Source organism: Notolabrus celidotus, chromosome 5 (assembly GCF_009762535.1).
Source record: "Notolabrus celidotus isolate fNotCel1 chromosome 5, fNotCel1.pri, whole genome shotgun sequence".
In the NCBI taxonomy this organism is placed as follows: Eukaryota; Metazoa; Chordata; class Actinopteri; order Labriformes; family Labridae; genus Notolabrus; species Notolabrus celidotus.
In genome coordinates, this window is record NC_048276.1 from 5,711,331 (window position 1) to 5,728,242 (window position 16,912).

At 41.6% G+C, this 16,912-nt stretch overlaps 1 protein-coding gene across 1 annotated transcript; it reads right to left on the bottom strand.

Moving 5' to 3' along the window:
* Positions 1-3,015: 3,015 nt before the first annotated feature.
* ca4c (carbonic anhydrase IV c) lies at positions 3,016-15,821 on the bottom strand. Its single transcript, XM_034684159.1, has 8 exons — positions 15,755-15,821; positions 10,290-10,337; positions 7,702-7,866; positions 7,476-7,621; positions 5,659-5,751; positions 5,513-5,579; positions 5,208-5,371; positions 3,016-3,954 (listed from the first exon to the last, which is right to left on the bottom strand). The coding sequence occupies exons 1-8, from the start codon at positions 15,807-15,809 to the stop codon at positions 3,766-3,768; spliced, it is 927 nt and encodes a 308-aa protein (XP_034540050.1). The 5' UTR covers positions 15,810-15,821; the 3' UTR covers positions 3,016-3,765.
* Positions 15,822-16,912: the final 1,091 nt, after the last annotated feature.

Below are 16,912 nucleotides of genomic sequence, written 5' to 3' on the forward strand. Positions count from 1 at the left end.
TGAAGTGAAGTGAATTATCAAAAGCATCAGGAGCAGTAGGTTCATTCATAATGGCACAGGAAACACAGACACATGCTCATAGAGGAAGGCTAATTTTCTGCAGACAAACTAAATGAAGCCACATTAAATCACTTTGAGGGACAGTGGGGGGGCACGAGTCTTTGGAACTTATATTTTGGGGGTCGCGGGCTGAAAAGTTTGGAAACCCCTAATGTAGAACAACTTTCAATTTACAGTTCATCTGATAAAACTGAAGGAAGTGTTGATGCAGTGTTGTAGTACTCGAGTCCAGGACTTGGACTCGAGCGCTGATGACTCGTGACTTGACTTGGACTCGAGCGCTGATGACTCGTGACTTGACTTGGACTCGAGCACTGATGACTCGTGACTTGACTTGGACTCGAGCGCTGATTACTCGGACTTGACTTGGACTCGAGCGCTGATGACTCGTGACTTGACTTGGACTCGAGCGCTGATGACTCGGACTTGACTTGGACTCGAGCACTGATGACTCGTGACTTGACTTGGACTCGAGCGCTGATGACTCGTGACTTGACTTGGACTCGAGCGCTGATGACTCGTGACTTGACTTGGACTCGAGCACTGATGACTCGTGACTTGACTTGGACTCGAGCACTGATTACTCGGACTTGACTTGGACTCGAGCGCTGATGACTCGTGACTTGACTTGGACTCGAGCGCTGATGACTCGTGACTTGACTTGGACTCGAGCGCTGATGACTCTGACTTGACTTGGACTCGAGCACTGATGACTCGTGACTTGACTTGGACTCGAGCGCTGATGACTCGTGACTTGACTTGGACTCGAGCGCTGATGATTCGGACTTGACTTGGACTCGAGCGCTGATGACTCGTGACTTGACTTGGACTCGCACTGATGATTCGTGACTTGACTTGGACTCGAGCGCTGATGACTCGTGACTTGACTTTGACTCAAGCGCTGATGACTCGTGACTTGACTTGGACTCGAGCACTGATGACTCGTGACTTGACTTGGACTCGAGCGCTGATGACTCGTGACTTGACTTTGACTCAAGCGCTGATGACTCGGACTTGACTTGGACTCGAGCACTGATGACTCGTGACGTGACTTGGACTCGAGCACTGATGACTCGTGACTTGACTTGGACTCGAGCAATGAGGGCTCGTGACTTGACTTGGACTCGAGCACTGATGACTCGTGACTTGACTTGGACTCGAGCACTGATGACTCTGACTTGACTTGGACTCGAGCACTGATGACTCTGACTTGACTTGGACTCGAGCACTGATGACTCGTGACTTGACTTGGACTCGAGCACTGATGACTCGTGACTTGACTTGGACTCGAGCGCTGATGACTCGTGACTTGACTTGGACTCGAGCGCTGATGACTCGGACTTGACTTGGACTCGAGCACTGATGACTCGTGACTTGACTTGGACTCGAGCGCTGATGACTCGGACTTGACTTGGACTCGAGCACTGATGACTCGTGACTTGACTTGGACTCGAGCGCTGATGACTCGTGACTTGACTTTGACTCAAGCGCTGATGACTCGGACTTGACTTTGACTCAAGCGCTGATGACTCGTGACTTGACTTGGACTCGAGCGCTGATGACTCGGACTTGGGGTCGGACTCGAGCATTGACTGCAAAAGGACCCGGATGATAGAGAGGAGGACTCGGGCTTATATATTGATACCGACTGTTTTAATGTTCGTGTTAGATTTTGTATGTTTCATAAAATGTATTCCGTTCAGAGCGAGGGCTGGCACGAGTGTTCGCCTGCATGCGCGTGCACGTGACGTCTGCCAGGATTAAAAGACGCTGCCAGCTGAGCATTTTTCTTTCAAATATTTCACAGTAAATGCAGCGAGAGCAGAGCGACATGTTGGAGATTTAAGAGACCCATCAAGGAAAGAGACCAGCTCAAACTTTAACAGACATCTGTACAGGATGAACCGAAAAGTGAGAGAGATGCTAAAGTTTCTTGAGACCGTTCATCCCTTTACTGTGTTAGTGTAACGGTAATATTAGCGACTAAAATAACTAAACCAAAGTTATGAAGTTGTTTGATTTATTGTTAGTTTATTGGAGACCGGCAGTGATCCCAGTGCAGCAGAATCTCTGAGCGCGTCCCCTCATCAACTGAAGCGCAGCTGAAGCGCATTTACGCACGTCACACAGCGCTGTGACTTCATTCATAAATTAATCTCCAGACACACCGGCCGGATTTCATTAGAATCTCTCTGCAGTGGCAGTCAGACCTCGTCAATTTACTAAAATCGACACTGAAAATCAAACCGGCCACAGAGCTGGGGGAGAGCGGATCGTACAGGATCAGACACATTTCAAATGTCCAGTAAAAACTTCAGATTCTCTGAAGTCTTATTAAACAAGATAGATTCTCATTAAACAGTCTGTAGCGTCCTCGTGCTCTAACCTCTTCAGGTAAAAAAAAAACCCAACAACATTCACCTCTCCCTGTGTCCGCCCCTCCTATCTTATCTGCCCATCCAGGTGAAAACAATCAAACTATCAAAATGCTTACTAAAATAAAATAATGATAATGCACATTACATTGCCCTTAATACAAACAACATATACATGACATAAAGTAAAATGATTATGAATGTATTAGAATAATTTATATTTATGGCATAAAATGATGGAAATAGCTCCAACACTAATGTTAATTAAATAAATGTGTTTCCTACACATCCAAAAGGTTCCACCCAGCCAGTCTAACAGTCAGTAGTTTGGATCCAAACGGCTGCCCTCCTTGTAATATATAATATTATCGGTGAGGACTCGACTTGGACTCGGACTCAAGTCATGAGGACTCGACTCGGACTCGTATTTTTCTCTGGTGACTTGGACTCGGACTCGGACTCAAACACAGAGGACTGAGGACTCGACTCGAACTCGGATTTGGGGACTCGACTACAACACTGTGTTGATGAATGCACAAAATATAATCACACAAAAGGTAAGTGAAGGAAAGTTTAATTCTATTGACAACAGTTTTAGGCAAAGGGTCAAAGTCTGAAATGTTATACAGAGAAATCAGTCTCTAATTTCATTCAAATAAAATCAACAAGTGTGTCCTTTTATGTTTTATAGTCAATCTGGGGATTCATTTCTGTGTAGTTTAATTTATTTTGGTTATATACAAGGTAACATGAATTTATATACATTTGGTGTTCCTAAGAATTAACAAGTATACATTACTTTTAGGAAACCCTTCAATTGTCTATCGGAATAAGGAATTCCCCTCAGTCCATCAGAAAGGGGGAAAATATTCTAAACCCCTAATCCAGATTTATTTATTACACCTGTCTCATTGGAAAATTAATGCAGATAAGGAAAAGCAGACCGAGCTAATGTAAAGGCATGTTGAGAAAATATAAAACAAGGGAGAAAAGTTACATGAAAGTCAACAGAAGTAAAAGTCCCTACTCCTAACATGCTGCAGGAAAATAAACTCACATTAAGACTGATTTTTTTGTAATCGAGCTCAACAGGTGGATTAAAAATCAAATGCTATTATTAGCCGTGTTAGCTATCTTGCAGGGGGTCATCCTGATGTTCCTACATTTCTAAGATTTGTTTTTCACTGAAAATTAGGCCCTATGTTCCCATGTTTGTGTTTGTGCATATAAGATAATTTTTTGTGTGCATGTCTTCGGGGCTTTGTATTATTAGCTCATTGTCATCAATCTCAGGTATTCTCCTGTGTAGCTACATACAGCAGTATTTAGTTCAATGTATCAGACCGGTGGTAATTAGTGTAACTGAGAAAACACAGGCCCACAGGTGGATCACACTCCTCAGAGCTGCACTTGCTTTGGACCGGTACACAACTCTGCCGTCCAGAGGCTGGGTGGGTCTGAAGATGTCATTCATGGGCTGCCCGGTCCAGAACCGACACTGCCGAGTGATCGCATCCAGCTGCAGAGGAGAGGAAGAGAGAAAGAGGTAGGGAAGGTGTGAGTGAATGAACTGAATCCAAGTTTCATACTGTGCTGCACAAAGAGGCGGATTAAAGATCCTGTAAGAGATTTTTAGCTGATTATGAAACACATGGAAATTGACACTGATGTTTCTTTATGAGCAACAAAAGCAAACAAGACCATCAGCGACAGGATAGATGATTTATACAGTTATTTCTAACAGTTTTAATGGCTGAAACTGAAACTTCAACCAGATCCCAGGTCTGGCTCCGTGCTCTCTCGTCCGTCAACACCCACCAGCTGTGTTTTCAGAACGCAGCACGGAGCAGGACCGCCGGACAGCTGGAGTCATGTGACCGAGGTTTTCCTGCTGTAATCACTGAATCAAGGATTCTCCTCCTCCTCTCCTCATCCATGTTGTCTTTCTGGTCCTCTGAAAACCTCTGACCTGTTGACTCCAGGCCTGGCTCCGCTCATCATGACTTTGGTTTGTTGTTGTAGTTAAGTGAAATACGATCTGGTGATAACACAGAGTGTTTTATTCTGAAAATTAACCGGATGTTTTCATTTTGTTTTGGTGAAACCTGACTTCCTGTCCCGCTCCATCTGCTCTGTTGAGATTGATGCGTCGTGCTCCAGCATCCGGCAAAAATAGTAGTCTTGCATATCTGATCTGGAGGGCTCCAGCTTGCTGGATCAGAGACCTGGCCCGAATCTAACGGAGCGGATCCAGTGGAAGTTAACACATTGACTAGAATAGAAACGTTTCAGATCCGCTGCCATGACAGATCGGAGATGGATCCGGTGGAATTTGGCCATTAGCATTATTCACAGCAAAGATTCACATTGAGTGATTATTTTGATTCTTAAGCATGTGCATAACATAATTAGCAAAAAAGATGAGAGGTATAGTTTTTTCCACAAGAGGCACCAAAATAAACACAAACCAAAAGTTTTCAGGAGCTTCAAGATCATCTTTGAAAATAAAGTCCTAACCGGGAACGTTTATTTGCATGTTTGTTTGTTTGTTCATGAGAAGTAATTATGTTTTACTCTGCACACTTTTGTTGTGTCTTGTTAAGTGTATTTAGTCTAACTCATTAAATGAATGAAAGAACTTTAACATATCTGATTGTAATTATATCCCTTGTCGAAGTCAGTTTGGAGGTTCTGTTCAATATAAGTATTTTTCCCCCTTTTTAGGAACTAGAACCAGTTTGTCTCCAGCGTTCCAACCCTTCAATGTATCACCTGTCGGCTGCTGATGGACAGGGTCCTGTGAAACACCGTCCATGCCACCGCCTGCTCACACCCTGGAGTCGTCATGGAGCCCACATAACGGTAATAGCTGTGGAGCTCCTTTGCTGTCGGGATGAATTCACTGAGTCGAAAGTTTGGGATCACCGAGCTGCTGCCTGAACGCAGAGAGAAGAGAGGGGGAGTTAAAACAGGGTGAGCTTTTTGTAAAGTTGATGAGTATTAAACGATTGGATCTATTAAAGGCTAATAGGAAACCTTATTTTTTGAGTTGTCTACGGTCAAAGAACAAATCTCACCATTGTTTTGCACACGTCCCAAAGCAGCTATGACTGCATCCAGATGAGGATGGTCATCTGTTGTTTCCTGTGAATATAGAGCATCAACTTCAGACCACAAACCTCTTTTTCTTCACATAGAAACTAGAACATACATTTTGTTTTACCTCAAACAGGAAAGCAAGCAGAGCGATACCCGCCATGTCATGCTCTGCCTCTGCCAAAGACCCGTACGGCTCCTTGATGTGGACTATATGCAGCTGAAAACCCCAAACAGCAGTGTGAGTAATACAGCATCTGCTCCCTTACTTAAAAATGCAACAGCTCTCTTTGAAATACACAAATATCCCAAAACCTATGCCAAAAACTCACAGCACACAACAGTTTGGGAAGCAACATAGAAAGTGGGAACTGAAACAATTAAAAACATGCATTTTATTTCCTGATTTATGATAAGTGACCTCTTGGGTCCCAACTATGGAATATGGATGTTGTATCCGTTATGTCTGATTCTGAAGCCCTGTTTTGAAGCTGATCGTCAGCGGGTGCCATATTGGAAATGCTGAACTCAACCTAATGTCTGTTGATCTAGTGTGAGGTCAAGAGGCCTTTAGTCTTTTTGCGAACAGCTGCAGGATGCCCGCCTTTCAATCAAGTCAGCCATGCCCTTATTTGGGCAAAACTCATAAGTTTGACATCTTCGAAAATACTGTTATAAGAAAAATTCACTCTCGTACAGTGTGTGCCGAGAGAAAAATTAGCTATTCAGACCTAAACAGTTTTTTGAACCTGGGTGTAAACATGTTTATTTCTGCTGCAAAGATCGTCTTTTTTGAAATGGTGTGTATGTGGTTTCCGATGTTTCTGCACCCAGCCTCTAGTGGACGCTCAAGGAACTGCAGTTTTTAGCACTTCCGCATTGGCTTCATATTTTAAAGGTGACATATCATGCAAAATCGACTTTTTAATAGTTCTCTACCTGAAATACGTGTCCCTGGCATGTCTATAAACCCCCTGAAAATGAAAAAAATCCATTCTGCCCCTGTTCTGATTTCTCCACCTTTCTGTAAATGTGTGCTGAAACAAGCCGTTTCAGTTTTCAGTGTTTTTGTTACGTAACAACAATATCCGGTCTGTAACAGGAAGTCAGAGCTCGGAGCTTCCTTCAGAAAGGTCCTGCTGCCTTTCTGGTAGAGGTCGGTTTTACTCCCCAGGCCTGCAGATTTGAAGATCTAGTGGATGATTTTTATTTTTCTTGGAAAAGTGCTAGCGCTAGTTAGCATAGCCACATAGCTACATGTTCGTAGCTGTGTACCAAGACACACGTCGACATACTGACAAATAAAACAACAAGAAACACTAAATCTGTGACCAATCCTTCAGAAAGGTCCTGCTGCAGGCGCCTCTCCGTCAGGATCAGATTCTGGATCAGATTCAGAGGGTTGAAGTAACGTGGGTCTGTGAGCAGCCGTGTATATTCAGCCAACATGTAAACATTAGATCAACGTGCTGGAGAGCCGAGGGCACATCCACTTCCTGAGGGGGCGTGGTCAGAGAGCTCATTCTCATTTAAAGGCAACGACACAGAAAATAGCCTGTTCTGAGCAGGGCTGAAAAAGAGGGGTTTACAGGCAGGCCAACATCTGATTTCAAAATGTTTTTTTGAGCAATAAACTTTAAAGACATGTTGTGGGGACCTCTTAGACCAATATACCAATATTTTGATGAAAAAGAGCGTAATATGTCACCTTTAAGACTGGAGGTTGCCGCTTGGTCAAAGCCCATAGTTAGGGAATCATTGCGTTAAAGTGTCATGCATTTAATACGGCACAATGCTTCACACTGTCAGTGTTATCGTAAAGCCTTTTTTTAATTGCTTTGCTATTTTGTCCAACTTTCTCTTTCCAACTTCTCCACTGTTGATCCTGATCAATAGCTCCTCTTTTCCATCACAACAAACAATATACCAGCTGCAGTTGAGTACCTCCATGGGGAACCTCTCTCCATCTATGGTGTGCTCTGAACCAGGTCTCCCGTTTCCTCCCCAGTGGAAGTGAAACTGTGCGGCTCTGTAGAGTCCGGGCAGAGCTCCTCCAGTCAGTCGAACAGACTGCGGCAGGATGAAATGAGCTGAAGAGAGAAACTGTCTCTTAGTGTGATTTTAAAACTTCAAGTATTGAAACAGAACAGTTCACTGCGCTCCTCATTACCAGAGTGTCCTTTGTTTTCCACTGTTATGTTGTTCGTGTTGGTGTGACCGATGAAGTCGAAGGGTGGCAGGGCGCTGTTGACGTGCACTTTGTTGGTCACGATGTTGATCGGTGACTGGCGAAGTCCTCCACAGCTGGGAAACTGCTCTGCCCAGCTGTGGGGATCTGAACAACACAAACAGCAGCAGCAACAACATTACAGTTTTACCTCTTCAGTGACCTTGGGTGAAATTCCTACATCACAGAGTGCCTTTAAAGCTCTGTTTAACAGTATAGCATTAACCAGGTCACTTCTTTTAGTGTGGAAAGATTGCTTGAAGGCAGAGACTGGACACACTGGGATCCTATCTCTCCCCTCTCTCTGCCTGTCTCTTACTTAAACTCTTCCTGTCCCATTAAAGTTGCTAACCATAGACCTTTCTGGAGTCCCTGAGCTCCCTTGTCCCGTAGGTTCCTCTAAGTTGCTGCCATAAACGTCCTGCTACTATCTGTCTCACCACTATCATCTCTCTCTCTCTAGATCTCCCTCTATCCCTCTCTCCAGCTCGGTCTCAGCAGATGTGTGTCTATCATGAGTCTGGTCCTGCTGGAGGTTTCTGCCTGTTAAAGGAAGTTTGTCCTTGCCACTGTAACTTGCTAAATGCTGCAAAGTGCTCTGCTCATGGTGGATTAAGATGAGATCAGACTGAGTCCTGTCTGTAAGATGGGACTGGAGCTGATCCTGTCTTGATGTTGGGTCTTTGTTAATAATAGAACATAGAGGACGGTGTAGACCTGCTCTGTTTGGAAAGAGTCTTCAGGTAACGTTTGCTGTGATTTGGCGCTATATAAATAAAGATTGATTGATTTGGCTTTCAGTTGTTCTGCCAAGTTTTGATTCATTGCAAAATAACCGTGAAAGCAACAGAAAATACAAGCCATAACAAAAACTTGAAGAACTGGTTGTAAACACGGCTTGGGGGAGAAAGACTCGTCTTAGGTGCATTTTGGGTTTTGTAGGATCTTACATTTGTAGAGCTTTACTTCTACGAGCCAGCTATAAACAACCCAAGGTTATCATGATCTGTTGTCTGAAATGTGTCTCTTTGCTATTCTCCATCTTTGTCCAGGTCAACACAGAGCCAAGTATTTATGAGGGGCATCAGGGGGAAAGCAAACAAGGTCAAACAACAGTTATGGTGCAGTATCTCTTAATAAAATAACCTCACTCATAGACTAACAGTTATCTACTTATATACGTTTGAAATTGAGTTTCTTCCATGAGCTCTTAACTGACATGCAGTCAGACTTTGTATTTACTCTATTTTCACATGCTAAAGAGGAGTTTCCAGTTATTTTTTGGAGATCTCATCTTATTCATCTTGTTTACTTTAGGTGACAACCCCTGTCTTTTTCCCTGTGATTAAGAAGGCATCACAGTAACATTATAACACATATCCCAAAAGCTGCAAAAGCACAAACTCCTCTCTTGCCTCATTAGTGTGAGAAATGGTGGTGTGACATGTAGTGATCAGCTCATTCTTGGGTTCTCTAGATCGCCGTAAAAATACAGATTTATCAAATGTAAACTAACTTCTCAAGATAATGAAATCACAGTAATATAAAAATCTGCTTTGTTCACACACCTTTAAAAACAAACAAGGCAAATGTCACAACTTTGAACCCTGCTGCTATCATCACCACCGCTCATGATTTAAGTTTCTTAGTAGCGACCGTTAACTTAAAGTTTCTCTCACCTGCTCCGCTGCTGTTATTAATATTGCTGGACAGGATCCGATATGAAAATGTCCGAATCCTTCCGATTTAGCATGCTAACTGGAATTAACACTGTAACGCCATTGTTTACGAATGCGATGCTAACGGAAACTAACTGTAATTACCTCACCTTACGGTCTATGGTGTCAACTAGCTTGGAGGAAGTTTGCCTCTGGTGTTGCTCATGTTTGTGAAAGTTAATAACCATCGGCAAGGTATTTTGACCAATCAGAATTAAGCATCTTACACAGCCAGAGGAGCAGTAAGAAAGCCGGGTAATAATCCAAGATAACACCTTGAGAAAACAACCGAAATAACTTTTCACGAGAAAACTAGCGTTGTTGTCTCGAGATAACACAATAATTCGGGATCTTGACTAAACATAAAAAATGAACATGTTATCTGGGAAATCTAAATTAATAAATTGCATAGATGTATGTCCACTGAGGGCTTCTGTGGATTCTGGTCACCCTGCTTTTGCACGTTAACTACCTCTGTTGGCTCAGTTTGGGTCTCCACCAGTCTCTCAGGAAAACTCCAGCTTTTCAGTGGCTAATATTTTCGTCATGGTTCACAAAAGCACTTCTTGAAGAAACTGCATGTTCATACAGTTGGTAGTATAATAAAAAGTTTTGATATCTTTTTATTTAAGCTGTTTTCTGGTCTTGCCTTTTTCAAATTTGAGACCATTTAAAACAAGGAGGCGTCCAGTCAGACTCTTATGGACCTGTACTTAGAGAAGCTCATCTAGATCAAATCTTATGATGAATTCGTCCCAGGAGTTCTTTTTTCTTTAGTATTTTCCTCACAGGTGTGGCCTCATGTGGTCTTACCTCTGCATGTGTCATCACAGGAGTACTGGCTCTGGTAACACCACTGAGCTGGAGAGGGAGCACACAGACACACAGTTTATTGTTGTTCAGGACACCTCTCCTCTGTACCAAACAACACAGCTTTCATAAGTTAATAAATGAGTTTATATTCCTCTCATCTTCACGCTCTATTAGCCACAGTGTTTTCCACCAGCTGGTCCGCTAATGTGTCTGACTCTGCAGCTGAACTTTGACGGGTCCGAGCGGGTGAAAACACTTTCCCTCTCACATAAGCCAGGATAATAATTAATGCTCACATCACTAATCCTGTCCTCCAGCAGCACTCTTTGTACTCTTTAGTTTAATATATGTTCTCTGAATGCACATCTATGAAGCAAACAAATTCATCAGCAGTGACAGATTAATGACGTGTAACAGTCACAAGACAGAGTGGGTGACAGTGTGACAGGCTCACCTTGATGCACTTAAGAGTGTAGAGATCACAGACAGTGAAAATGAAGGAGGGATGGAGCTGCCCAGGCAAAACAATCTTTGAAAATGTTGGACTTTAAATGAAAAGCACTACAGGATATGTAGAAATCTAGAAAGCCATTGTAGCAACAAAGGCTCAGCACATACAAGTATTCTATATTATTTGTTAATTGTACAGAGTTTAAAATTAAAGAGTATACTTAGTTTTGAAAATGCAGTGGTTAAGAATCTGTTTTGATGTTTGTTCTAGAAAGTCTTTGCTCGATCAACAAAATTACTTCAAAGTAATCCAGCAGAGAAATCAACAAAATGAAGACAATTTTCTATTTTTATTTATTTATTATTATTATTATTATTATTATTATTATTATTATTATTATTATTATTATTATTATTATTATTATTTACAATACTATTATTTTATTTTCTGGTATAAGATATTCTAGGCCAAAATATTTCATGTGGCAAATCCATCTAATAGACTGAACCAAACATGAGCCATTACACGTGGGCATCAAAGCAACACATTGCATCCCCCATTCCCCCATTACACCTCTGTTACTATCTCTGACTGAGGATCAGCGATGGAGCAACCATTACGTCAGGTGAGATGCAGCGTAGGGGTGTAAATATCCCACCTTGAACTGGCAATAAGTTCGAGCCTATAAACTTAGTCTGCGTGATGTCATCCATTGGTTTTCTGAACGCAAAAGATGGCAGGTGCAATATCAAAAAAGCTGACTCCAACTAAAAGAATAGTTCACAATGTTGATTTCCGCGAACACACAAATTCATTGTTCCTCAAATCAAAATCACTGAAATTATTTGACCTCATAGATTGTAAAACTGCACAAATTGTGTACAAGGCTAGCAAAAATCTTATCTTAATATTCAAAGATTATTCTTTGAAAGAGAGGGGGGTTATAACTTCAGAGGGAAGTTGAGATTAAAGATGATGAGTGTTCGGACCACAAGGAAAAGCTTTTGTGTTTCAGTCTGAGACTGTGGAACAGTCTCAGTATGGAACTAAAGCAATGTCTGAACATAATTCAATTCAAGAAGAAGTACAAAGAAATGATTTTAATAAGGTACAAGGAGGAAGACAAGTGTATATAATCACGAGGGGTTTACTTTTGTTTGTTAGCATAAATATGAAGATAATATATGAAGATTTGACATGTGGGACTGCACTCATATAATGGCAGAAAATAGTGAATAGAGGGATTAGATAAGTTTTAAACTTCTTCCTACTCCTTTTCGTACATGTAGAGTAAATTGTTTCACTGCTTGCTAACATTGATTTTGTTTCTTTTGTAAAACTGTTTCTTTTTATTTTATGTTTGTATAACTCTTTCTTCTTTTCTGCTTTTTTTTTATTGTATTTTTTTTACTTTTACATGTTCGAAATAAAGTCATCAAATCAAATCAAATCAACTTTCCGCATTCATTGGGGATCCAGAGGGCAGTGTTTTACCTTAAATACATTCAAGGGCATCCAAAGAGTCCTTTTTTTTTTTTACATTTTATACATTTGAGGAATATCCAGAGTGTACTTTTTAAAAAGTTTTAAACATTTGTTCGGAATCCAGAGAGTCCTTTTTAAAAAAAAATGTTTTTAAACATTCGTGGAGGATCCAGAAGGTCCTTTTTTTTTTACCTTTCACACATTCAAGGGCATCCAGAGAGTCCTTTTTTACATTTCATACATTCATTGGGGATCCAGAGGGCACTGTTTTACATTTTATACATTCGTTGGGGATTTGGAGGGCACTTTCTTTTTAAGATTTTATACACTTGAGTGCATCCACAGGGTACTTTTTATGGGTTTTCCACTGAAAGGCCACAAAAGAAGGCACTTTGTAATGTTTATCTACTACAGCAGAATCCAAGGGGCACTTCAGCACGGTTACTTTTGGACATGAGGGCATCAGGCCCCCCTTGAGTACACCACTGCCTAGGTGTAAAGCAAACTTTTGTCCGTTGAAAGCCTCTTTAAAAATTTAAGTTATTACAACCGTTTTAATAATAAAAGTTTGTATGACAAACATCTCTTAGTTTATAACAATAGATGCTCTGCTCGACGTGCCGATAGATTTTTCCTTCTTTCTTACTGCCAGATCCAAAAAGCCCATTCCATTAACCAATCAGATATGAAAATCAGTCCTCAGGCTGAGCTACACTCATCAAACAGACGTATTGACAGACCTGGATATGATAAAGATGGCAGCCATGATCATAATGCTTTTTAAATCAATGATAACAGTGGAGGCTTATAGTTGTAATCCCTCTCCAACAACGTATAATAAAAATGAATGAAGTCAGCTCACATGTGCATCTAAACCCAACTGTTTACAAAGAGACATACAGTGATTTTAATTATAAGACCAGTTGTGATTGCTTTTAGTATAAAGTGAATCACTGGCTCGTAAAACTTTTATCCAACACCTGATCTGGCCCTGCATCGCTGCATTAAACGCATCCATCCAACAGGTGCTGATGAAGTCACTTAGTTGTGTATTGTGTTGCTTGATGTGAAAGAAAGTCCAGTGTTTGACTCCACAGTGGGAATGAAGGGCGCTAAAGAGAACCATTTAGCTAATATAGGAACACAGATTAACCCACAATGCCGTTCTTTGAAAGGGGAGAACGGTTCTCACCAACTGAGAACAATGCACAGGTGGAGGTTGGCTGTCCTCCACCTGGCACGGACTCCTGTGGGCCGAAGTGGGAAGCACAGGAAAGTCAAAGATAAGACATTGGAGAAAAACTCCAACAGCTTCAGTTCTTTTCATTCTCTATTCTCTTTCCCCTTTTTTATTCTCAAATATCGTTAGCTTATTCATCATCATCTGTGGTTTAAGTCTTACACACAGTATCATGGAGGTAAATAAAGAAATTAAACATTCTTAGCATTAAAATCTGAACTCAAAACAGAAAACAATTTAGTCCATTCAAGGGATTTCTAGCTAATTAGCCCGGCAGTAGCATTGTGTTAGCTAGCGTTAGCTCATTCTAGATGCCAGACATGAGTTAGCATTTTCAACCACCTGGTTAAAATAAAAATCAATGTTATTTTTAAAATTATATTTTTGGGACTTTTGCTTTTATTAGACAGGACAGCTGTAGAGAGACAGGAAACGTGGAGAGTAAAGAGTGAGGGAAGACATGCAGGAAAAGGTTGCGGCCAGTAGTTGAACCAGCGACCTCTGCGACGAGGACTATAGTCTCAGTGTGTGGGGCGCTTAGACCGCTAGGCTACCAGCGCCCCACATCAATGTTATTTTTGAATGAGGTTTTGGGTAGACGCCTGAAATAAGACCTGCGCTTAACACAAGATCAAGAGATTTTTACCTTTTACATGTTTTACAACATGGAACACTTTGGTGGAAAGCTCAGTGTCGAGGTACAAAGCAAAGGCGGGTGCTAGCATGGGGCTAACGTAGGCTGAGGTCATCCCTATGTTCCCACAGCCCAATGGTCCCTCAGCCCTATGTTCCCACATTTCTAGGACCTTTTCAAAATTAGGAATGCAAACTATGATAAAGAGGCGGGCTTTGAGCCTCCTCGCCAACAGCTGTCAATCAAGTAAGCTGTGCCTCTCATTGGAAGACTCGTAATCTCAATATCTTTGAAATTGCCACGTTAGAAAAAAATCACCCCCCTCACAGTGTGTGCCGATCAAGAAATGAGCTATCCAGACTACACTCGTCTTTTGTACCAGGCTGTAAACATGTTTATTTCTGCTGTAAAGATCTGCTTCTTTGAATTGGTGTGTATGTGGTTTCCGGTACTTCCGGAGCCAGCCTCAAGTGGATCCTCGATGAACTGCAGTTTTTAGCACTTCCGCATTGGACTCATATTTTAGACCGGAGGTTGCCGCTTTGTCAATGCGAGGCCTCTGTGCTACTTAGTTAGTTTATTTAAAAGGACAACGTGCACTTACATTAAATGTTTGCAATAAACAAAGAGATGGGCGCACCAGATTTAGACTAAAAGCTATATTCAATATGTAGTCAATGCACTACTGGATAATAGGTTGGGCATAATTGGCTACCAAGTTGGGAGAAAGGGGATCAAATCTGGACAAATTTATGGAAAAGGAAATGTTGGAACATCGGCACGCTCCCCTTGGACTAGTGATGTAGCTTTTTGCCTACGTTAGCTTCTTTGTGATTATAACATTCCACACATTTAACTGGAGTATCTTTAACTTGTATTTGCAGCATAGAGTCTAACATATTCTGAAATGCGGTGGGAAAATCACATTGATCTAAGGGGATCGGTGCGATGCTAACCCCCTGGAAATACATAATTTACGTAACAGTTTATTGACGCGGCGAACATAAGTGCATCACTTGTTGACCTTTGTAACTCGTCTGTGGGGAACTGGGCATAGATGATTTGATTTTAGACAAACAAAACTAGTTAAAACTTTACTTGTGTTGCCTTTTAGGGACTTATAAGGAAATGGTGTTGAGTGTATGACGCCAAATTGGTACTATTGGTTGTTTGTCTCATTAGACCTTTGATGAATGAGACCACCATGACATTTTCAGCAGGTTGTTTCTAACATTTTTGGAATTAAAATAAGATGAAGCCCTCTTAAAAACTGAGCAGTTGAGTTCGTCAACCAGTTATCAGTTCAGCCAAAAACAGTCACTTCACCATCATCATTTTTTAATTTCAACAAATACTAAATGTATCTCACTCTCAGGTAGAGATAAAGTTTTAAAGCTTAGATTTTTTAAATAAGTTGGGACATGACTCTATTAAATGTTGGATCAGTCTTGTCAGTTTGTTGTAAATTACTTCTAGCTCTGCAACTGAATATATTAAAAGTCAAGCTGAATTAACATTTGAGTTGCAGGGAGGGCAAGGTGCAAAATAGGCTCCAAAAACTGAACCAAAGCATGCACAGCATTTGAAAATTGATTTTTTTAATCACAGTGTTGTAAGCTTGTGTATGTGTGTCTTTGTGTGTTTGTGTGTCTTACCTGTGCACTGAGACAGGAGGGAAAGCAGAGTCAGGAGGTAGACAGAAAAATCCATGATCAGCACAGAGACCAGAGAAAATCCTGATAGACTAATTTCAGCTGCCCTCACATACTGACTCTGAGCTGCAGTTTAGGGATGGGAGGGAGACTATCAGCACTATGACAAAGGGTGTGTGTGAGTGTGTGTGTGAGTGAGTGCATAGGGGTGGTGGGGGGGGGGGTGGTGGGTATCACAATAACACAAAAAAGTCACTTTGAGCATAACTGAGTTGTCTTGGTTATGAATGAGGTCGGATGGACACCTGGTGGCACAATCTGAAACTGTAGTTCTCCACCTGAAGGCCACATGGGTTTGTTTTTATCACTGTCATACGTTAAAAAGAAAGAAAACATAGAAAGCCTTTGTGTCTCTAGAGGTAACTGTGTTAAGACACATTCACACTCAAGTGACGTCACTTTTATTCAAGTTTACAAGTTTTCTGGAGGTGAGGCGCAAAGACTTGATCATCTCTTCATCTCTTTCTGAGGCTTCAAGCTTGAGGCGATAGAAGCCACCACTAGTTTTCCAAACCGAGTCTCTACCTCACCACACTCTATATCCATATATGATCATTTATTTATATTGCATATTTTACCTTAGCTGCCTCACAGCTGCCCTCAGTCCGGACATGTTGGCTACTGACCTCGCCTACTACCTTGTGAGGAAGGGGGTGTGTCTAGTCGACTGTATTTCCATCCTAATGCTAATTTTAAACGTACAATCTAGACCTGCTGGAAAGAGTCTTCAGATAACGTTTGTTGGGATTTGGGGCTATATGAACAAAGATTGATTGATTGGTATTTAAAAAGGGCCAAATCACAACGAAAGTTGTCCTATAACACTTCATATTCAAAGGAAGTCTTAAAGCATACCCTTTGTTATACTCTTTAGAGCAGGGGTTCTCAAACTTGTTGGAGCCAGGGACCCCTTACAGTTGAGAAAATTTTCCAAGGACCCCTTCATAATTATAACATAGATTAAGCACATGCTTACTACCATTTGCACTCTTAGATGCCCTCGGTTCGCGGACCCCCAGGGGTCCCAGGACCCCACTTTGAGAACCACCGCTTTAGAGAGACCCAATGATAACTCACCAATGAGCAACACTTGGCAACAGT